The 25155-nt window shown below is 37.2% G+C and overlaps 1 protein-coding gene across 3 annotated transcripts in view; it reads left to right on the top strand.

Moving 5' to 3' along the window:
• Window positions 1–25155, top strand: part of LOC149535170 (Haloacid dehalogenase-like hydrolase (HAD) superfamily protein) — a 284147-nt gene that overhangs the window by 244931 nt on the left and 14061 nt on the right. For all 3 annotated transcript variants that reach the window (XR_016356974.1, XM_089804449.1, XM_089804450.1), the window contains one exon: window positions 6298–6371. Coding sequence is in view for 2 of the 3 variants with exons in the window: in XM_089804449.1 (XP_089660575.1) it covers window positions 6298–6371 (74 nt within the window). In the remaining variant the exon portion in view is untranslated. The remainder of the gene's footprint in view (window positions 1–6297; window positions 6372–25155) is intronic.

Genomic DNA, 25155 nt, shown 5'->3' with positions numbered 1-25155 from the left:
GAGGCTACAGCTAGCCAGATTCCACTAGATGGTTTTGAGGCTCCTCCAAGGGGCAAGTTGGCAGACGGGGAGCCTCCCATATTCTACTAGCGACACTTGGATATAGGAGGATCAGCAGCAGGTCACAAGAAAGTACTCCGCGGACTAGCTGCTTCCGGAGAGACAGATAGCGGACGGGAGGGCACTTCGATGAGTGACGGGGTTAAGTCCGTGGAAGAAGAGGTGAGCACATCGGTGGAAGTTGACGGTGAGGCAGCGGATAGTGGGCTCACATTCTTTACCCCTCCTTAGCTGTCAACTTCGGTGCACTTGACTACCTTTCCGACAGTCATTCCGGCATTTGGTCAGCGCCATGCCCCGGTCCTTATGACTCCTCCAGCAGAGGCAGATGTCCCACGGACAATGACGGAGATGGTCCCACAGATAGCGACAGATGTTGTCCCACGGACAGTCGCCGAGATATTGCCAATGGTTGTAGCGGAGGTGATTCTAGTTGTATCAGCAAATGTTGCCGTCGCAGTCTCACAGAGCACAGTTGCCACTGCGGGAGCCTGAGCCGCAGGTTCGGTTGGAGGTCATTGATTGTGATGCAGTTGTCACTGTTTTGTCATCTTTTTTAGCAGAGGCTGAGTCAGCTCAGCCAGTACCGGAGGAGAACATGGAGCTCGCGCAGTTAGACCAACCATAGGTGATGGATAGAGCTAGTGAGTTTTTGAGGCAACAGTTCTGACTCACTCCTGCGAAGCGGGGTCCGTCCATTCAGTCTCCTAGGCGTTTAGGAACATCACCAGCAGTACCAGAGCCTCAGCTTCAGGAGGAGGGAATGCCACATGCCGTGGTTGTGCCAATAGTAGAGAAGGCGGCACCGGATGTGGGCATGGCTCCTGCTGATGAGGAGGAAAACAATGATGCGAAATGGTCATTGGAGGACTTCGCCAAGGAGGATTACGGGTCAGATGAGGACAGGTGCCGGGATTACCTCAGGACTATGAAGTTTGCGTTGAAGAAGGGACATGATGTGGCAATTCAAGCCCTGACTTGGCGGAGGGAGTGGCATTTGATCAAAGCATATATCCGTGGGATTTATCCTCGATGATTTCAGACTTGTTTTGTAGACAGGGGCTGGCCGACGGTGGAGACAGCTGAGATGTTGGCAGATTGGGCTACTGAGCCGGAGTTGGGACCCAGTGACACCCCTATGATGAAGCTGGCACATGAGATTGTGCGATTGTACAAGGATGTTTACTATGGTCGTCGGCATGCGGAGGCGGACAAGGTTGCAGCAAAGAGATCATTGACAACTGAGAGTGAGGCTAGACAGAAGCTAGCCGCCGACATGGCCGACCAGCAGGCAGCATGGGCCGCCGAGCGGGCAGCACTACTGGCAGATATGGCAGCAGCAGTGCAGGAGAGGGACGTGGCTAGGCAAGGTACAGCGGCGGCGGTCCGAGATAAGGATGCGGCTGAGCACGAGATGCAGTTAGCTAGGATGCAGGCTATGGATGTGGCGCTTCTTCTAAAGGAGGCCGTCGAAGTTAATTCTCAGTTTCAGATAGATCTCCGCATTAGTACAGAGCAGGTGTATGAGTTACGTCGCCAACAACACACTTCTGAGACGCCCCATTCTCTTTAGTATTTCTTCTGTTGTTTGTAAGTTGTCTCCTAATTTTGTTAGTCGTCACGAGACGACTGTTTTTTTGGGGGGGATGGTGTCAGCCGACTAGATGGTTCCAGCGGTGTTTTTGTAGCCGACGGATTGGCTGTCGTCGATGTTTTGTATTTTGTAGCTAACGGGTAAATAGTTTGTAGCGGATGTAATGTTGTGGCCGACGGACTCCTTCGGGAAGGTTCGGCGGTAGTATTTATATCCCACCTGGGATCATTGTAAAGCATGAATCATCTACTATTACTGATATTATGAAGCATAATGTATGTCTGGCATATGAGAATATAATTCTGCTATTCTGTTCCATTGTATATATGTGTTGATTTCTTTACCAGTACGGTAAACACCCTCCTAGTGGTACAAGGTTGTACATAGACAAGCATCTTCAGGGAAGGACAAATTGTGGTTGCGGTACTAGCAAAAGTGTTATTTCGAGGGGTATTAACACGTATTGTACACGCGACAGGAGGAAACGGTTGGAGCACAGAGCTACTTCAAACACATTTGGAATTACGACACCACTACAAAATGGTCAAATTAAGCATAGGAAACCCAAGTAGAGGGATCATCACTGATTCCAAAAAGAGGAAAACAACAACACTGAAAGCAAAAGAGGTAAGGAAGATGATGAAGGGCAAGGGTAAAATGGCACAAAAGATTACTAGTAAGAATATCACATTTAAAAGTGTGATGGGAAGTGAATGTAGGACTTGGTGGGTGAAAACGAAAGATGATCATCTCCTTAAAAAGGCATAAACTAATCTTCATGCCAATATTTGATTTAAAGGAATTTGAATCTATATTATGGAATTTGGTCACAGGTTATGATAGATCATCCCATAAATCTATAGTCTAGTATTTCCAATAGCTAGTGATAGTGTTTTATTCAACCAAGGAAATAAATAAGGTTTTCGGAATTCCCAACAGAGAACAGTAACTCGAAAAAACCTTGATGCTCATAGAGGAAAATAAGAAGTGGTTGAGGCTCATGTGCAAAAAGGACCTTACAAATCAAGAATGGGAAGGAGTTCTAAAAAATAGTAGGGGTTTCAAGAAAATTTTCATTGCCAATGATGAATAGTAATGCAATGTAGACTTAGTGAAAAGTAAAGTCACAGTCGGCAGCCACACTTCAGACATTACCCTTTGGATGTTGCTTGTGGTTGATGGATTGTATAAAGGACAAGCGTATAATTGGGTACAATTTATTTCAGACAGACTTCAGGAGTTCATGGAGTTAAAACATAGAGCCTTTTACATGCCCCACCATGCTATGACTTTATTTCTAGAAGCAGTACAGACTCAGGTGAGTAGTGAACATCAAGGGACATTAATACCAACGGACAGGGTGGAACCCTACAAGCCAGCTATGACATATTGGCTCCACATGGACACCGTGAGTGTAGGATCTCACAGCAGCGAATCATGAAAAAAGAAACCAAAATAGGCAATTGTGGTTGAAGAGCAGCAGGAGGCACTGATTGGTAGTTAGGAAGAGGATGAGGAGGAAGAGAGTTTCGAAGACGATGTGAGCGATATAGATTCATCTTCCTCAGATTCCCAGGAGGTAGAAATCCGCCTAAGTCACCTACAAGGAACTCCACGGGAAGTTGCCTTCTTACCACCCGCAGAGGGACCACTTCCAACAAGAATATAAGAATCTCTGGAGATTTACCATGACCAAAGCCTGACTGGTGGTCTCAAAAGAATTGTTACAGGGTAGGGGAAGTAAAGCACGACTCAGTAACGCCTATGGATGTTATCGACCAAACCCAGGAGAGAGCCAAAGGAATTGGCAACAGGTAACAACTTCCGAAATGGGGGGCTTCCAGATTATCACTCTCGAGGGTGGTGCAATAATCCCCCCAGAACAACACACCCATACTAAAGTAATAGATTTGAGATGCCAGAAAAAGTGTGCACATAAGGTGAGGTTGCAAATACCTTTAGGCCTAGAAGTAGTTCACCTAGTTGCTCTCGTAGTTTAGTCGACAGGGGCAGTGGATAACCAGTAGGGAGAGATTCACACTACAGGGAGTATGGTGGATGTGGCGGATAGAGTCCTGGAGGAGGTCGACAAATTACTTGAGGAAGAAGGGATGGTATCTTCCCCTCTACCAATAGTTAATGAGGACCCGGTAGAGATACAGAGCAAGTGTGGGGAGCCTGCTGACACTATCTCTTTCACAGCCAAGGCAGAGTTATTTCTCACCGAGTTGTACGCCATCGAGCATTCTACCAGGTAGCTTAGGCAACAGGCTTGGTCTCAGAATATGAAAGCTATCATAACATCAACAGAAGCATTGGCTGCGTTTATGCAGACGGGCTGCCATATAGACTGGGGCTTGTTAAAGTAGAGTGGATATTCGCAGGACATGGCCACTACATGGGTAAAAAGATCTATTATTCCTTGTGGACAGGAACATCCGCCACCTTTTATGGAAACCCTTGCAGCTATGGAAGTTTCCTTTCGGGGGACCTTCTTGGAACTCCAATGCGGAGAAAGCTTCGCTAAGAAATGGGAGTTAGAAAGGCAAACTCTTCAAGATCAATGAAAAGTAGAGAAAGTTGCCATGGAGGAGGCCTGGTGGATAGAGAAAATTGACTTGGAAAACAAGATCACCACAACAGAGGCAAACAAGATGGACACCTTAAGGGTACTACAAGGTGTTTGGACAAAACAAAAGATAGTTGATCGTGACTTGCAATGCCTCCGAGGAGCGTCGAGTATAGGGATGTCTTCCCAACCCTCTTCTTAAAATCAAAGCTTTTTTGTTTTAGTGTGTTTAGCAGTCGTTTGGAAGACGACTTTTTTTTTTGTGGGGAATAGATGTAGTAGAGAATAAAGTAACTATTGTACTTAGTGCTTGTTAAAGCTTAAGCGGGCTAGGTAGTTAGGAGGTGAGGGAATGCGTCGGTTGGTTTTCCCAACCAATTGATCCTTCTATAAGTACTTGGAATATTGTCATTGTACTCATGATGTTTTTGGTATGAATAAATAAACCATTTCCTTGCCGGTCGGTACTGTGCTATTAAGGTACATTCTATGTTTTTCTCTATGTACATATCATTGGTATTACTCTGTGAACTTGAGTAGTATTTCCATTCTACATACTCACTCCATGGGTAAGTGGATTATTTCCTGAAAATTAAGAGGAAAGAATATTGGTAACACCCCTTACGATTCTCTCAACTTCTTGATTACCTTGAGTTCATCCAAGCAATGGTGAGAAGGGGGAGCCTTCCCTTTAAGACAGGAGAGGCTTTGACTCATACGCTGTGGCTGCTCATCCTATTTTGCAACTGGATTTTCACAAAATTGTCGGTTGCAAAATATCCACTGAACACTCTCGACTCCTTTTTGCAACATTTTAGCGCAATCTAATAATAATAAATAGCAATTCCCTCTTTCCTTCACAAGCACTTTTCAAAATAAATAATAATTTGTCACATGTTAAAAGATATTTAAAGACATTTTTAATAAATAATTACACTTGGTTGCCTTTTAAAATATTTGCACCTTAGGGCAACCGGTAGCTTAAGTAAAAATTATTTAATAATTTAACAAATTACCTAGGTTGCAAAAGGTATTAAAATGGTGCAAATATTTAATTGTGATCATACTGATGTATTGCTGAAGACATTGGAGGAACTGAAAGAACTAGGTGATTGTCTAAAAGTAGTATACTTCTCCAAGATGGAGAGCTCCCAAAAGGATGGTTATCAATTCTGAAAACATCAACAGGTTGATCAAGATCAACTAAACTTACTGCCATTGGCAATGCCACTGCTCAACTAATCCCGTCTATCCATGAGTATTGGAGTTCTCCCTTGCTGACTAATTAGCCTATGAGAAAACTTAGAAAATGGGCTAATTGTCCACAAATTGATCATGTCCAAAAGGGGACATTACATTCTTTTCTGGATTCTATAATGACAATTAACATAGTCTTCATACCAAGGATGATGGTTATAAAAGGAACCAATGCACAATTATGCACCATCAGTTGCTACCTGCTGAAAGACAAGGAATAATCTAAAGAATTAGAGTTCAATATTAGCTGAAGACTTGCACTCAACAAACTGTTTTGTGATTCAGAGTCAATACTCTTGAAAAACTTGGCCATTTATTTGGATTGTGGACTTAGCATTTCTTCTTATGTACCTGCATTAAAGATGGTTTCCTATTTGCCCTTTTATATGGTATCCTAACCTTTGCAACTGAAACTTTATTTTTCACTTAGTTCTTATATAATGAGACATCTATCTGTAAGTCTCGAGCTGTGCTTATTTCTATAATTGATGAAATCATTTTCATTTTCCTAAATACATGGTTGCATTTTCTAAAATTTCCATCTTGACATGTGATGGATGAGAATAATATTAACATGAAGATACCTACTTAATTGTAAAATGACAGCCTCTGATGCTAGAGTATTCAAATATGTGACATGAATATTAGGCCAATTTTCTTTTCGTAGACGTCTTAGTAGGGAATCAGATTATCCTAGAATTTGCTTCTTAATGTGAAATGTTTTAGATTGTCCATTAATCAAAGCCTGTACTAACTATGTTGATAATCTGTATTCATGTTATCTTCTGTATAAAAGTGCTTGATTTGTTCTCTTCAGGTTCAATGCAATCATCATATCTTCGGAAGTTGGCTTTGAAAAACCTGCACCACAAATATTTCAAACTGCCCTAGGTATGACCTTCATCTATGTTGCTACACTTTTTTTTATGCCCAGAAATTATATGCATTGGCATTTTAGATGTTAGGCTACAAGGGATTAGAAAATGCTACGAAAGTCAGAATGTTGTAATCAAATTTACTTGTCATGTATAACTGAGCAAATTCGGCATCATTTGTAGGTGGATATTTGACAGTCACTGATTTGTGCAACTTTTGGGGTAAAGAGTTGGCCATTTGATTATATGGGATATGGTGCATAAAGTTCCATTCATTATTCCATGGTTTTCATAACAAGTGGATTAAACTTTAAGTGTGCTGGAAACCCACCCAAAGCCCAACAAATGGAATTTAAATCCTAGTTGAAGACAATGACATCTATATAATCTCTTAATATGAAATCCTTGTTTGACCATTCGTGCATATGTCTTTTTGTGCTTTGTTTCAAGGTTTTTATTACTTAAAGGATGCTTATAAGGTACAAAATGATGTAGAGCATATAGTTAAATCTAAGGAAATGCTGTAATGTCCCCTGTTTCATGATTGTCAACTTTTAGAGGATTAGCCTAGTTTTGACCCTTATAGGGCTATTGGAGTTGTTTAGAGCATCTAGTTGGTAGAGTCAGAGACCAGTTTCTACTTCAACAGTCTGGGATGCTAAGGATTGTTCTTTACTTGAGTCAAATGGGGACACTTACAATTTATAAAGTGCCTATTTTAGGTAAGTCAAAGTTTCCATCTTTAGTTGGGTGCCTCAAGAGCTTGGTGGTAGTGTTGAGATTTAGTATAATTGTCTGAAGCAATTATTTAGAGATATACTATTTATAGTAAGTCATTGCTGAGGGATTGTGTCATGTCCTCTTTTCTAGCTAGTGAGTGTTGTTGTGTCATTAGGCCATTTTGCCTTTGTTCAATGGGAAAACTAAATCTCCTATATGATGCAAATTCTGTTGCGGGCTAATCAGGGTTGCTTCAGTGGGGTTTCTAGACACTATTTTAGTAAGTCAACAGACTAATTATTAACATTGTAGATTTGGACTAGGAGTGACTTGCTGAAACCTGTCCAACAAGCTATCACACATCCATGTCTGAGTTCATCTGGTTGGATATTTTAATGCCTAAAGATTTAATTGATTAATTAATTAAGTGACTATAAAATAAGTTCACATTATTAATTGTCACTTTATTATTATGGGCACTTTATTTCCCTAGTGGAAAAAGTACTATTTTATAAAGGAAATAAAGAAGCAGAAAGGGAAATGTAAAGAGTCACCTATTTGTTTGTTAAAAGGGAAGATGGAGCTCAAATCCAACATACTTGGTTTTGTGGTTTGGATTTCACTTCTCTCTTGGAGAGGTATTCTCGAAAGCTTCATCTTTCAACAGGTGAGAGGACAAAAACCCTCAAGCTTGAGCAGTGGACAAAATCTCATTGTCAGTTGGAGACATCGTGTAGGGGTTTCACATTGTATTCTAGGTTCACTATTATCCAATCTTGTAGTTTATGTATCTATGATTGAATTTCTAGCTCATTTTATTGAAGAACTTCAATGGAAAATTAATACTAAAATGTATCTTTGCTGAAGATTTAATGCAATGATATTTTGGGTCTTCTTTCATTTGGTTGTTTATTGGGGTTTTTATTGATGAAAAATGAAATGCTTGGTATGAAATTATTTGTTCAAACTATTTGAGATTCATTCAAGGCTTTTTGCTATGTTCCCCCAAGATTTTGGGATGGGGCCGATGATACGGGTTTCCGGGATGGAATTTTTTTTTGGCAATTTTGGGGATGAGGGGGGACCGCAAACAAGGATGGCTATATATATAGGGAAATTTTAAAATATACACTGAAAATTGCAAATATACATGTCCTTCATATAAAACGAAGCACAAAACATGTCATTTAAACATTATGGAACCTTAACATACACCATTTGAATGCCATCTAGGAAATAATAATCAATTTCATTACTTAATTGTCAATCTGCATATACATATGTGAACAAAAATATTTAAATATAAGTTTAGCAATAAACAATATCATAAAAATCTAGAAATCAAATATGCCCAAAGGCTAGAGGGCTGTCATAAAATTTCATCATCATGTTCAAGTTCAACATAGAAAACAAAATATAGAAAAATGAAGTAGACAGCTGCTCAAGCTTTTGGAAGTAAAAAAATCACCTCTTCTTGCAAAATGAAAAACCCAGCCAGCTGTAACACACTCCAACTTCATAGGCAAAAGAAAACAAATGACAAAACAACCACAATGTGGTCTTTTTTGACCTTTTAGGGCATTTGGAGAGGCAGAGCCCACTGGACGACTAAGTAAGGACAAACAAAATAAAACTTTTTGTTTTAAATTTTTTTTAACTTCACAAAAAATGGAGACGGCTAGCCGTCCCCGATACGGTTAGGGGACTTTTGGACGTCCTCTTTCTGTACTAGGGACGACAAGCCGTCCCTATTTTCTTTCCCAAAAGCTCCTAAGTTTTAGAAACATCCCTTGGTGATTTACAAATTTTGGGGACAGCTGGGGGACGCCCCCTCTCCGTCCCCGGGATGTACCCATCTTGGCAACATGGGTTTTTTGGCCGGGGACGTGTCCTTGGGATACTTTAGAAAATATCCTATTAGGAATATTTACAGTGGTATGAACCTGTCAATCGGTTTCATCAAAAACCTTTTACAAGAGGTGAGAGGGGTGCAGAGCATTTCCCTAACTTTTGTAGTTATATTTGAGCCATAAATATTCAAGAAATGCATCATCAATTATTATAACGTATTAAGAATTTTTTTTTTGTTGGAGCTGTATTTAATAAAGTTCACTATGAGAAATTTATTTTGAGATGCAAATATTATTGCCGTGGATGGGATTTTATTAGTGGAACTTCAACCTTATAGTATATGATTATCACTGGAACATTCAATATATTATAATGTCTCAACTATAGGAGAAATTTTTCGAGCAGGATATTCAGATTTGAGGGATTATATTGTATAATAATTTGGTAGCGTAAATATTGATATATATTGACGATCCGACTATTGGCTGAGGGTGCGCCATAAATATTTTATATTGATACAGATGGACGGTGCTAATATGGGAGTTTGTTCATTGAGAGCATTGGATGGAGCATTTACTCGGGAAAACAGATGCAATATTTTCTAAAATCTATGTTTTGTGATCGGCACTATAAGCTACGAAGTATTAACTCTACTTGAGTCGGCTTCAATATTATCAAATTGGAGGGCGTGAATTATTTTGCCGAGCTTACAAGCTTGCCCGTGGCTATACAGCCACGAAAATGCACTTCCTTTACATTGTTTTTTCCAACTTTTCAAAAAAAATTCTAGGTCCTCTCCTACGTAAGGATGCCTACAACCTTTAGCCATGTGAAGGGAATGAAATTTATTGGTCCTAAACATGTTTGATGGATGTTAATATTGCGACTCTAAGAAGTTTACTTTTAGCGTTCGAACCATGAATTCCTCAAAAAAACATTATCGGGTGAGATATATGAATCTTTCTTTACCATGAATGAATGCTGCATCAGACTGCCGCAATAAAGCTCCAAATTATCATAGCTCATGATATATTGAATAAATAATTTCAGAAAAACTTTCCAGATGGTTATGCGTATGCCATGAAAGAAATACTCACTGTGGAATACATCGTATCGAGGAGATTATATTCCTTGCAAATGTTTTGTTATTGTCATTCATTGACGCAGCATATAGGGATTATGATTCACCGATATTTTCAAATATTATACCTTGCTTTACAGATTGGGCGGTAAAAGAGACGCAAAGACAACTTTTTGAGGAGGATTGTAGATCGCAGATTCAAGGAAATTGCAGGGGACATTGCAGATTATATGTACAGCACCCTGTGCTTGGAATCACAGGTTCATAGCAAGCTGAGAGTAGGTGGTCAAATTATATCCTCCGTTTAGCATTCTGGAAGCTGCGAATTTCACCCAGCAGTAGCGTTGGCAACTTCCTAGATAGTCCTGCAGTTGAATACATCTAAGATTTGATCCAATTGTTGTCTTCCATACCTGAATACAATATCAAAGGTGTGTCTGGTGTGATGTGGAGACATTACAGTTCTGAAAATCTGTGTGCTCATATCCATGTCTGCGCCACATCTGAAATTGTTTCTTGCATTACAGTAATGTTCTAAAAAATTTGATATATGTATCTGCTATTGGGAAGTTGAATGAATTGAGCATTTGGATTGGAATTGGTTAGTGAAGATCTGTAATGTTTGAATGTATCGTTCTGGTATTCAATATATAGCTGTCCTTACAATTGATTAAGTTTTAAACAAGATACTTCACTCAAGCTCTACACTCCAATTGTTCCATAAACATTTGTCATGAAGATGCAACTGCTATTCAGAGTGTTGTGATGGTGTTTACAATTTTCAAAATTAATAATAACTTTCCTAGGCAACTATACTCAGAAAAGTAAGACAATAGGCACCCCATTCATAGAATATCTTTGTACAGAGTTTAAGCTATTTATTTCAAACAAGGTTTCTGATTTAGACTTCTAACTCTCTGAGGAAATTTAAAACTGCTAGTATCAAGCATTGGTTTTACATAATAAGAAGTCAAAGGTCCGAACACATCAGACTTCAGAATTTTTAGACAGCGGCTATGGGAAAGATGCACACTCTGGAAAAAGTCAAAAGAGACCTTACTAAATTACAGCAGCAATTAGCCAAAAATTTCCCACTTGATGCACAGACTGAGTACAACAGATTACTTCCACAAGTTCAGAATGAGTTACCCTTCATGGATTACATGGATTTCCATCCAATGCTTCAAAACAAGAATGATATGGCAAAAAACAAATATTATGCATTGGCCCAGGATCTCCTTGCAAAAGTTAGGTGCTGAAATTTTAATGAGGACACTGATCAGCTTACTGGTGGTCTTCAAAAAGAAGAGCAGCCAACAACCACTAATTTGCAGCTTTCTCATGATAATGTGGAAGATGTTAAACATGGTACAGGTTTATTGATTGGTAAAATGGAGGTCGAGGTCTCTTGCGGGGCTGCCTACACTAGTATACCTGATGAACATGATGATAACGCACTGGAGAAGACGATTCAATCAGCCAATGATGAGGACTCGACATCTTATATGAGTGCTGATCCTGATTTTCATTCAGACTCAATGTCTCTACAGATGGTATGGATTCCTTTTGTGATGAGTTTTCTTTCTAACATAATGTTGTCCCTAACTCCTATACGTAGTTGGGTATGCCAAATGATAGTTATGATGTGCATATGTATGGTGAATCACCTTCTTCACCCTCGTGCATTTATCTCATCTCTTACACCTAGCAGTTTTCCTTATTTAGAGTGTCAACTGAAAGTAAGTGTACATAAGATTATTGCAGCTTTATCATGCTTTGATGACATATATGGGATGTTTGAAAAACACCTTTGGAAGGAACAGATGGAGGGGAAACAGGGGGGACTTAAAGAGGAATTTTCACAGTTATTAATAATACAAGAAGGGCTGAAAACTATGAAATCAGATTACCTGCACCTTCTTTCAGATCGTGATCATCTATTTGACCTTGTAGAGATTTACTCAAAAGCACTGAAGAAGAAGGAAGGAGAAGTTGATGTATGTACATATGAGCTCATGAAAGCCAAGGACACCCTTGAGGCTACTTTAGTGGCATTTCATGAAGCAGAAAATCAGATTGTTGAGTTAAACTCAAAAGTTAGATTTGGCACGCTCTAGTTCAGCCCAACATTCAGATATGACCATTGAGGAGGTTGTTAGTGATGAAAGCGTGAGGGTTGATCAGCATGGACAGGTTTTATTCACATTTAGGGTCACATACTACCATATCACGAGTCATTGACTGAGGCTGAGAGTATGCATGTGACTACACAGTAAGGAGTGGTCATCACTCTACATTTGATCCACACGTAGAGGATTTGATGAAGCACAGGTATGGGTTTACTCAAAGCTTGTATCATCCATTATGGGATGAAGGTCTTCCATCTTTGAAAGATGGTATTAGAGACTACAAGTATTTGAATCAGGTGACAAGAGATTAATTACAAGAGGCACCAACCCGTTTTTCACTATAGTGATATGTATCCGAGTGTGTTGCTTACTTCTATGTCACAGGGGTATCATGCGGGTATAGGCTTACAGGGTGGTTATGGTGTCAATTGCTACCAGCTGGATTACATGCACAGTCAACACATTCATAGAAATCTTGCAGAGGTTGGATGGAGTTGTTAGATTGTTGATTCCTTCAATGGTTTGTATCTCTGTATAGATGATGGATGTGGGAGCAGTTTGCTTTGGAACCTGAGTATTGACAGAGTTAGCAATTTAGCTTGGTTGGGTTCCATTAATGGGCTTCACCAATCCTGGCATGGTGAAGATGAAGTGAGAATTGTCTGACAGGAATTCGAAGATTTTCTTGGATATGTTTTGATTTTGATAGATTCCTTATGTGTGTGGAATTTGGATGGTGTGATGTATGTCCTTATACAATTGATAGAGGCCAGATAGGATGGCTTTCAGAGTCACTCTCTTTTGAGATGCTCACTCTTGCGACACCTACTATTGGATTACTCCATGATTTTTGGCATGGTGGTATGGTTCATGACGTAGTCTAGCGGATATTATTCTCTTCATGGGCACAATTATTATAGGAGTTAGTGGATGATAATAGGGACATCACATAGGTCTTCGCTTGGGACCCAGGTGGAGCTTTTACAGTAGATTAGGGAGTTTGGAGGAATGATCTATTGCATTCCATTCTAGATGGAGATTGGTCTATCATTGAGGTTCCTCCACCTTGCGATATTAGAGGTGTGTGTAGCTACAACTTGAGTGAGGTACTCAGTTGGGGAGGGAGCATTTTCCTTAGTAGTACATGACAAGTTATCCTGCTTGAGTATACACATGAGATGTTTTGGAATTGCGGTATCTAGTTGATTGGTGTTTGGGTTAATTTGAGATTAGAGATGTTTACACCAGTGCAATGTAGTGGTTGGACAGAGTATCATCTTTGAAGCAGATTTGGGATCTAGTCATTTGGTTCTATCTTACAGATGAGAATTGCTCGGGGGCAAGCAATCTTTGGGAAGGGAGGACTATCGTGTCCCCTTTTCTAGCCGGTGAGTTTTGTTGCACAGTTAGGCCATTTTACCTTTGTCCAATGGGAAAACTAGGTCTCCTATATGATTAGAGTAGTTTTTCACCTAAGCGATTTCAATTACAGGCTAGTCAAGGTTGCTTTAGTGGGGTTTCTAGACTCTTGCTATTTGTAGTAACTAAACAGACTCATCATTCTTGGCATTGTAGGGTTGGACTAAGAGTGCCTTGCCGAGACCTGTCCAACAAGCTATTACACATGCATATCTCAATCTGTATGGTTAGAGATTTTAATGCCTAAAGATTTAATTGATTGATTAATTGACTTTATAAATAAGTTCACATTATTAATTGTCAATTTATTATTATGGGCACTTGATTTTCCTAGTAGAAAAAGTATTATTTTATCAAGGAATAAAAGAAGTTGAAAGAGAAATGCAAAGAGTCACCTGTTTGTTTGTTAAAAGGGAAGATGGAGCTCATTTCCATCATACTTGGTTTTGTGGTTTAGATTTCACTTCTCTCTTGGAGAGTTATTCTTGAAAGCTTCAGCTTTTAAGATCTGAGAGGATGGAAACCCTCAAGCTTGAATGAAACCCCATTGTCAATTGGAGACATCGTCCAGGTGTTTCACAATGTATTCCAGGTTCATCTTTTCTATTATCCAATCTTGTCGTAGTTTCTATATCTACGATTGGATTTATAGCTCATTTTACTGAAGAACTTCAATGGAAAATCATTTCCGAAATGTATTTCTATTGGAGATTTAATGCAATCATATTTTGGGACTTCTTTCGTTTGTTTGTTTATTGGGTTTTTTATTGATGAATTCTGAAATGCATGGTATGAAATTATTTGTTCAAAGTTTTGAAAGATTCATTCAAGGGGTTTTTAGAAAATATCCTATTATGGATATTACAGATTGCGATGTTCGATAGGGGCACCCAGGCTTTTGGTATGCATAGTGATTGACTCCTTTGGCAGTTGGCTCAGATTGAGGAACTTACTATTTATTATTTTATAGTAAGTCGTCTATCTAGCATTTCTATATTTGGTAGCACACCTAGACTATCCTCAATTGTAGTGATTGTCAGCGTTGGGAGATTTTTGGCATTACCTATTGGAGATTAGTACTCAAGGAGTTTGTAAGAATGTCAACATTGTGTGAAGATTTATATGGTTGTCATTAATGGCAATTCATAGAAATCCTTATGGTAATCCATAGCAATGATCGGTGATAAGTTAGTTAGTACATCACAATAGGATGACTCGGTAAAGGAAAAATAAAAGTGATAATTGGTGATCATAATAGATGATTGGTGACTATAGCAAAAAGATTGATAGCACTTACAAAATTTGCAACTGGTCAAGGAAGAAGTTAAATTTGGAGATGCGATCAGATTGGACAATGTGATACTAGAGAGTGCAGTTAGCGAGATGTTACAATGGTATTAGTTGAATCATTGAATTAGTATAAGGAAAAGGTAAGATGGTATATTGGAAAAGGTAACATGTTTTGACCTCCAAGTCATAGATAGGTAAATCAAGTTACACACCGACACAGTCAGTATAAACCATATTTAGACATTGAGATATGTGAAATCCTTAAGGGGAATGAGTGGGAAGTATGAGGTTTGAATGGATGGTTAGGGTTAAGAGGCAAAAGAGAGCAATTATTAAAGAAAGGTTCTATAATGGAATAGCTAAGAAGCAATTAGAGAAGAGAATTGTTGAAGTTGATCAAACTATTGCAATACAAAAATTGAGTAAATAAGTACATTGTGCAATAGTAACAAATCAAAGAAATAATTGGATCTGATAGGAAAGAAAACCAAATTAGTGATTTAGTTGTTTCCTGATAGTTATAATAGTTAAATCCCTAAATCAGGTGAATCCTAACAGGTTCTAGTTGTAAATCCCATAATAGGATAAGCTCTCAAAAGAATTTTGTAAATCGTTTGACAAGGTAGATCCTAATAATTTTGTTTGTACTTCTAACAAGGTACAAAGTCACTCCTAATAAGGTGACCCTCAAAAAGGGCAATTGTATGCTCCTAATTGGCCAACTCATTTACTGAAGTAGTGAGCTTTGTGGGTATCATCCCTACCGTGGTTTTCCCTCTTTAACAAGGGTTTCTGGAACATTGAAATCATTGAGTCATGTGATGAATGTGTGGTGGTTTGATATTGTTATGCTTTATTTACTAATATTATATGCTTTACTATTTGGAAGTTAATAATTCAATTTTGTAGATCAGTGGTTAAAGTTCTAGGTTGCTTTACTAATTCACCTCTTCCCTCATAGTACCTAAGAATCCTAATAATTGGTATCAAAGCGCTGGTCCTCTTGATATTAATCCTTACAACTCAAGGGAAAGATCCACAAGCATGGAGAGTAACTAGTATGAGAAGCAACGTAAAAGAGATAATGAGATGATTCAAGAGTTGCAGGAAAAATTGAGAGAATCCATAGTTGTGAGAAGAGAACTCACTGACAAGTTAAACGAAAGCCAAGACCATATTGAACAACTATCTAAAGGTGCTATGTTTGAAGAATCTAAAGAGCAATTGCAGAATTAATGGAAAAGAATCAGAAGCTCAAAGACAAAGTGGCCAACTTGACAAGAGAACTTGAAAGTCAATCAATCAGAATGTGTGACGACTTTAAAGGAAACAGTTGCAGAAAATGCTAAGAAGAATGTTGAGAATAAACTACATGATAAGGATGAGCAACTTTTCAGCATATTCTAGGAAAATGCTATCGTGTGTGAACACCTTCATGCAAAGATTGTGGAGAATTAAGAGATTGTAATCGAGAATTAAAGGCTGAAGGAGAAAAATGAGAAATTGAGGAAAGAATTGCAAATTGAGAAGTTGAAGCACTATAGTGAAAGCTTGCAAAAGAGCAACTAAAAAACTAGAGAAGAAACAATAATACAACTAGTCTTGGTTACAAAAACCAAAAAGCAGTCATGACCGGTGAGTCATCTAAAGGTGAATCCAAGAAGCAACAATAGAACCATCGAATCAATTCCTACAACCCTGATACTATCCTACCTTCTGGAATAGGTGGGTCTCTCCAAACTCTTTGTAGTTCCCTATTATACTTGGTCCATTCAAAACCCGCTAGGCAACAGTTTTGCGGATCTAATGCTACTATAATATCATGTTTGTGTTTTTAAGGGTGTTTTTAAGGACTATGGGAGACAAATAAGGCTTAGAGTTCATAACGTTTCAATGAGACATTTTGGTCCAGCGTAATGTATTAACTGAACTCTGCTAAGAGAAAGTTTCTCTGCAAATATTATTCCTTACACATACACAAGAATGCCAATAACCATCCAAAGATTGATATTTGTAACATAATTTACAAGCAATTAGGAATGTAAAAAACGCGTATCAACTCATAGTGCCCATAAGTTTATTGAAATCTTCATAGATAATACTTGTGAATACAACTATTCCAAGAAAACAATACATTTAAAGATATTTCATTATTGGTAATCATGAAGTGATAGTTCGATGTCAAGATAGCACCTAGAGGATGTGTCAACTATTTAGATGGTCTCAAAAACTTCTAGTTTAGGATTCTTTACTACATGAAGTTGCCATGTGATTTTAATATAGAGTCAATTGAGGTGACTATTACTTAATATCTATTGCAACTAGTCAGATGTGTAAGATGGTCGCAAGATGTAAAGAGAGCACATCACGTTCTATTCCCAACACACCTTGTACTCGCTAGTTCCACCTTTGTCTTGCAAGAGAGTCCCAATATCACTCCAACACAGGTTTGGCGATACTCAATTGTATAATGACTTCCACAAATTTTGAGAGGCTTGACTGCTACCTCATGATGATCCAGGCCATGACATGATTGAATTTTTCTATTTTGATATTCTTCAATCCTCCTTCAACTACTAATTATGAAATCAATATCATTTCAGAACTATGAAGAAGTAGTTGTCCAATTGTGGGGAGAAACTTGAAGGGGCTACATCCCTCAAGCTAGTTGTATGAAATAAATGGAAAATCAATTCTAAAAATTTTTGCAAACCAGAACTTCAATATATCTTTCCTAGGCCCCCAAGATTTGTTCAAGGCTCCCCTGGACATATAGTAACTGTCGTTACTTGAATGAGAACATGCACGACATGAGTTGGATGCATCGGCAAAGGATACTTCTTAAACAGTGTCAACAGATGTTACTCTATCAAAAGGCCAACCAAGCTCACCACTTTCAATCCACGCCAACAAGCAATAATCTGAGCAATATCGCTGACTCAACCTAAATGAGACATGATACTCCGTGAACCTTCATAAAGTTATGCTCATTAGATTATAATAACTAATTAAGGTGCTCTGAGACACACCTGGGAATAGACTAAGTGAAAAGTGTTGGTAGAATCATAATCGGGGACGAGACGTGACATTATTTCTCTTGAGATGGACTACATAGGTGGTTGAGCAAGAGTTTGGTTGTGCGAGGAGTTTGAATATTGATTGGTCCATCTTCATCAAGTGTTTGTTCCTCATTACTACCTCTTTGCAAGGTTCCATTAACTAGAAGAGGTTATTTTTCCCCTTTTGATTCTATTTTTGTTTAAGTTTTTATTCTTTTTCATCTCTCTTTCATTGTCCATTGTTGGAAATCTAATTGAAAAGATCATTGTAAGAAGAAGATTGGTGGTCAAAGAGGGAGATTGTTGTTAAAAAAATGTTTTCAATCATTGTTTTGTCATTGATGTCAAACCTGCTATTTGTAGGAATGACAATTGCTTATAAGATCCAAGTACTATCACTTAGTTGATTGATGAAGAGGATTTAATCAACAAGATGTAACAAGAGCACCTAAGGGAAAGGTTGAGTTATGGTTTTGTAATGAAGTATAAGGATCAGTTAAGACTATGGTTAAATGATGTATTGGTAACTTATTCGAAGATACAGAGGTTGGTCATACTTAGAAACTTTGGAGGAATAAGTTGGAACAAGGTTGACTACAAAGGTTAAACTAAGTTCACAGTAGGTGCCGAGCATCACTAAAACACAGTTGATGCCGAGTAACACAGTATGTGCCGAGCATCAGAATTTCAATAGTGCCAGCTGCTACATTATTTGAAATGTCATAGATTCGCCAAATCTAAGCCGACAAAGTTGTTACCTTGAATTTTTTGAACCAATTGGAGGATAAGGATAATGAGCTGGTGGCAAAAAATTCTATGTAAACCATTTTTGAGCGAATTCAAGAGGATTCTTCATGATGTTTCTAGAAGAAACAAAATATAGGTTAGATTCAATGAATCCTATCTAATCCATACGAATTGAAATTAAAGGAGGGAAGAATTGAGTGGAAAAAGAAATTCCAGATTTCTATTTAAGTAGTCATAGACCAAGAAGCAAGAGCTGCTGGTGTGCCAAATTGCCAAGTGGTTGAAGGGTGTCAAAGAGAAGGCATCTAGGAGAAGGAAGAACATAGTACAAAGACTCTGCTTCGACAAGTGGTCAAAAAGAGAGGATTGCACTGGTACATTGAGCATGGAGACTCAAGGAGACAAAGCTTGAAAGGAGGGCAAGCTGTCAGAGTTGCAGAGACTGAAAACTAGGCAATGTTATGAGCTGAAGAGTGATCTGAAATCTACAAGCTAAGTTGTATGCTGTAATAAGGTCAAAACCCCTTATTGTTACTCTCTAGCAATTGTATCAGTTAGGGTAGAAGGAAATCCTATGGACTTGGGTTGGTTTAACAAACATTTATAAATCCTTTAACAGGGTGGCATTCCAAGTGAATGATCTAAAGTCCTCTAACCAGGCCCACTTCTAACAGGGTGGTTAAATCCTTTAACCAAGTCACATTTAACAGTGTGTTGTAGCCTTTAACAGGGCAGGCCTTTCACAGAGCATCACTTCAAAAGAGTGAGAATTGAGTAGCATGTTACTGGTGGTTTTCCCCAAATTGGTTTTTCAAAGTAAATCACTGTGTTATGTGTTATGCTTGCATGCTGATTTATAGTAACTTGTTGAATAGGAAAGTTAAAGCCTGGATGAATAGATAGTTAGATGGGCACACTTTACTTGATGAAAAGTTTGAATTGGACATTTGGACCTTGAATAACTGATTCACCCCCCCCTCCCCCTCTCAGTTATTCTAAAGCATTTCTAACAGTCCATAAGATCTACCTATTTCTTAAAATGTTTTACTCTCTTATTTTTATTTTGAATGCATAAAATTTCTTTCCATCCATAGGAACTACAATGGCATCTACCTTTTCCTCTTTAGGAAATGCTGAACAAACAAAAGATCCAAGTATTGATTCTCCTTTGTAGAAGTATGTTGATATTATAGGACCCCTTCCAGGAGGTGGTGCATTTTGTTGGAAATGTTGTGTTATGATAAAGAAAGGAATAGTTCATATTATCAGTCGATAGGCCATTTGTGTGGATTCCTTTGAAGATGAGCTAGGAAATGCCCTAGAACAAAAGTGCACCTATATCAAATGAAATAGTATTAAAATATATTGTGAAGCATGAAGCAACAAAACAAAGAGAAGCACTTAGACAAAATACCATTGGCCCTAAAAATCCAAAGGGAATGCAACCCCATTTTAAAAAATATTATGATAGAAGACCACCCCTTTTATACTACTGCAGGTAAGCGTGAAACTGAAACTCAAGCACCAATTACATGCTAAAGAATGGGACCAAAGGAAGTTGTATTTAATAATGACAGTAAAGACTCAAGACAATATCGATATTGGTGTAGCAAAATGCTTATATGCAAAATGGGTTGCCTTTCAATGTTTATTGGAAGAATATGTTAAAAAATGTCAATGAAGTTCCAAAGGGTAAAAGGGCCCCAATTGTGAGAAAGTGTGGACTACCTTGTTGGATAGAAAAAGCAAGGGAGTTGAGGATGTATTGAAGTCTATAAGAGATTCATAGATTGAGAGCGGGGTATTAATTGTTTCAAATGGGTGGAATGATGCAAGAAATTGTCCCTTGGTCAATGTCATAGTCATGTCCCCTAAAGGGGTAATATTTTTGAAAACTTTGGATTGTGAGAGGCAAGTAAAAGATGCACTAGTTATTTGCTGACATTTTCATCTATGCAATTAGACAAGTGGAACCTAGAAACATTGTCTAAGTCATAATGCGAAGAATTGTAGAGTTGTTGGTTTTTTGGTTGAAGCGCGATATCAACACATCTTTTGAAGACCTTGTGTCGTCCACTAACTCAATCTTGTGCTACAAAAGAATGGGAACAAAATTGGGTGGATCAAAGAGGTGTATTAAGAGGCAGTCATTCAAATATTTGTCACAAACCACCACATGACTCATAATTTTGAGATTATTGTCACATCTGGAGCTATTGAAGGTAGGTGAACTTGAACTTGAAGTAGTACTTTAATTTTAAAAAATTTAATTATTATTTTACATTCGTTGATTTTGTCATGTCCCCTACTTTCCAACAATAGAATTTTTAGAGTTAATAAAATTAATACCCTATAAAATAATACTAGTAATAATAAATTATATAATTGCAATAATAAGAGAATGATAAGATACAAAATAATAATAAATAATGAACATGATAATATTATTACATAAGCCATTATTGATATAATATTATTTTATTAAAATAATATAATATATTACACTAATATTGTTAGAACAACAAATATATGATTATCACTGAATTATTGTTATAATGAAAGAATATGTTGTTAAAATATTATAAATAAATAAACATTTTATATATATATAGACACACACACACACAAATCAATAATCAAAATACTAAAATAAATATTTATATGTCAATAATTGCATAATAGTTACTCTATGTGATTCGAAGAATAGCCCTCACTGCTCAAGCAAGAATAAATTGACCATATATGAAAAGATAGAGAGGAGATAGGAAGGAGACACAATTAACGAAAATTTGCCTCTAAACCATACACAGATGAGTGTTGGAATAGTTAAACGATCAGCATCAGGAGAATTATGGAGACCAATCGCACTACATGAGGGGAGTATGCAGTTTAGTCTGCAGCGAATAAGGAATTAAGTTGGCAATAGATGCCAAATTCATACATGGTATGTACTGGGAGCAATTACTCTATGCCATGATACCATATAGATTTATAAATGCCAAGCAATCAAATGATAGTTAACATAGGGAGCAGGCGTTGAAAGGGGCCAAATTCCACATTCAGCATAGAGGAGATATTAGAGTACAGTCAGCAAAGACGAGAAACAGAAATTGCTGGCAACATCATTGACAGGAAACCACTTGACCTAGATGTAAAGGGATCGCCACATGCATAATAGGTGCAAAATATCTCAGCAAGAACAAACCAATTAGTGTAAGACAGGCTCAGGATCAGTCAACATTTAGAACTATTTCTCTTACTACAGCAAGATAGAAACGAAGAGACGAAATATGAATTCTGAATTCAACAATTATACTATTCAGCAATTTAGAACCATAAGACTTGTTTGGGAGGAAATATCATTGGGGATGGACAATTTCATCTGAGGAATTAGCACAGACCATAAAACTCCACATAAGAAAATAGAAAGAAAAGATTTTATATATATATATAGTTCTGAAGCATATTACCCAGTCAAGGAATAAAAATAGCCGCCTTATATGTCACTCAATATGCTGTACCTTTTGCAGAATAAACAGAGCAATTAAAGAATAATATTCAGTGGAGATTTGGAAAGGAATCAAAGACGCAAGATATATACTTACAAATTAAAAGTAGCGAAATTTGTATAAATCATATTAACAGAGAAGTATCATTCAATGATGGTTATATAAATAGTGCAACAATAGGACAATGCTAGGTTTCTTTACAGAGTATCATTTGAATCTAAAATGTGGCCACTGCAAGTATAAACAAGAAGAGACACAACCATCATAATAGATCCACACCACTATTGTATTGCATGATTGTACATATTTTTAAATTGGAGATGTACCTATATCAGAATTGTTCTTGTCAGATGAATTGAGAATATCATTGAGATAACTAATATTTAACAAAAATATCATTGGTATCTCCATTATTAATTCATAATGGATATATACATCATAAATACAGGAGTGAATAGAGGCAAGTTTCTCGGAATTCAGAAATTGGGAAAAAAATCTTAAGTCATCCTACCAAGGGACGTCACAGTGGTATCAGAGAATAATCCTGCCATCCTGTGAAAAATAGAAATGTAAAGCCATCTATGGGACAATTTGAACGGTGAACCAAAATAGTTGAGAATTTTAAAGACATAAAAGTATAAGCATAATGTGTCGGGCAAATAATGATGACAACATTTATGTTATCTGCAAACTCAAGAAAATGATTGTTAGGTTTTATTGAGAAGCATAGAAAGATCAATAATGGTCATACAAAGAATAACACTTTGAAAGTAATTAATGAGCTATAGAAGAGAGCGTCACAACCAGAAAAGAAAATACCAAAGAGCATGAATGATAGAAACAATTTTATGACATGAGTGAGGCAACAAGTCTTCAAGAGAATTGAGTGACACTAAGTAACAATGAGATTTGGGAAGGGATAAAGTCTCTCTCAAGAATTATAGAGATGGATTGTCCTAAAAGGATATCCATAGTGGCCTTAGGGTGAGATAAAGTCTCTCCTAAGGATTATAGAGATGGATAGTCTTGAAGGGATATCCATAGAGGTTTTAGGGTGAGATAAAGTCTCTCCCAAGGATTATAGAGATGGATAGTCCTGAAGGGATATCCATAGAGGTCTTAGGGCAAGATAAAGTCTATCCCAAGGATTATAGAGATGAATAATCTAAAGGGATACCAATAGAAGCCTTAGGACGAGATAAAGTCTCTTCTAAAGGATTAAATAGAGAGGGATATCCCTAGTGACCTTGGATGAGATAAAGTCTCTCCTAAGGATCATAGAGATGAGTACGTCCTAAAGGGATACTCATAGAGGTCTTAGGGTGAGATAAAATTCTCTCGAAAGGATTGTAGAGATGGATAAATCCTAAAAGGATATCCATAGAGGCCTAGGGCAAGATAAAGTCTCCCCTAAGGTTTACAAATGCATAGCAAGAGAGGGTATCCATAAGATTTGGGAAGAGATAAAGTCTCTAACAAAACTTATATGGATTACTCATGAAGTCTTGTCATGGGTCAAAAAAAGGCAAAGCAAGGAGCAAGAGTACATGATATATCAAGATAAGTTCCTTCTTTAAAATCATTCTTACTACTTTAAATCTAATCTTGTGATATTTAAATTTATATTTATAATTATCTAATCCCAAATTGAAATTATTGTTGCAAGACTATCAATCAAATCACGAGCCAATATTGAATTGCTTGAGGACAAGCAATCTGAGGAAGGGTGGATTGTCATGTGCCCTACTTTCCAACAATATAAATTAATAAGTTGATAAAATTTATCCCCTATAAAATAATACTAGTAATAATAAATTATATAATTGAAATAATAAGATACAAATTAATAATAAATAATGAACATAATAAGATTATTACATAAATCATTATTAATATAACATATTATATTATTATAATAATATAATATATTATATTATTATAATAATATAATATAGTACACTAATATTATTAAAACAACAAATATATTATCTCTGAATTATTCTTATAAATTATAATAAAAGAATATGTTATTAAAATATTATAAATAAATAACCATAATAATATATATTATATATGTGTGTGATATAATTAATAGTACTAATCAATGATCAAAATATCAAAATAAATATTTTTATGTCAATAATTATTATTTGCATAATAGTTAATCTACTTGACACTAAGAATAGTCACGACTGCTCAAGGAAGAATAAATTGAGCATATATGAAAAGATCGAGGGGAGATAGGAAGGAGACACAATCAGCGAAAATGTGCCTCTACACCATACGCAGGTGAGCATTGGAATAGTTAAACAGTCAGCATCAAGAGAATTATGGAGACCAATCACACTACATGAGGGGAGTATGCAGAACAAATAAGGAATTAAGTTGGGAATAGATGCCAAATTCATACGTAGTCTCTATGTACTAGGAGCAATTACTACATGCCACAGTACCATATAGATTTATAAATGCAAAGAAATCAAATAATAGTTGAAGTAGGGAGCAGAAGCATTGAAAGGAGCCAAATTCCACATTCAGTATAGAGGAGATATTAGAGCACAGTCAGCAAAGACAAGAAACAGAAATTGCCGGCAACATCATCAACAGGAAACCACTTGACCAAGATGGAAAGGAATCGCCATATACATAATAGCTGCAAAATATCTCAGCAAGAACAAACCAATTAGTGTAAGACAGGCTCAGGATCAGTCAACATTCAGAACTATTTCTCTTACTACAGCAAGATAGAAACGAAGAGAAGAAATATAAATTCTGAATTCAACAATTATACAACTCAGCAATTTTAAACCATAAGACTTATTTGGAGGGAATATCGAAGGGGGTGGATAATTTCATCTAAGGAATTAGCACAAACCATAAAATTCCACATAAAAAATAGATAGAAAAGATTATTATATAGTTCTGAAGTATATTGCCCAATCGAGGAATAAAAATAGCCGCCTTACATGTCACCCAATGTGTCATAGCTTTTGCA

This window comes from Cupressus sempervirens, chromosome 10, assembly GCF_028749045.1.
Source record: "Cupressus sempervirens isolate cs-2001-9-10 chromosome 10, ASM2874904v1, whole genome shotgun sequence".
Taxonomy (NCBI): domain Eukaryota; kingdom Viridiplantae; phylum Streptophyta; class Pinopsida; order Cupressales; family Cupressaceae; genus Cupressus; species Cupressus sempervirens.
The sequence above is the reverse complement of the archived record's forward strand: the minus strand, read 5'-3'. Positions and strand labels throughout refer to the sequence as shown.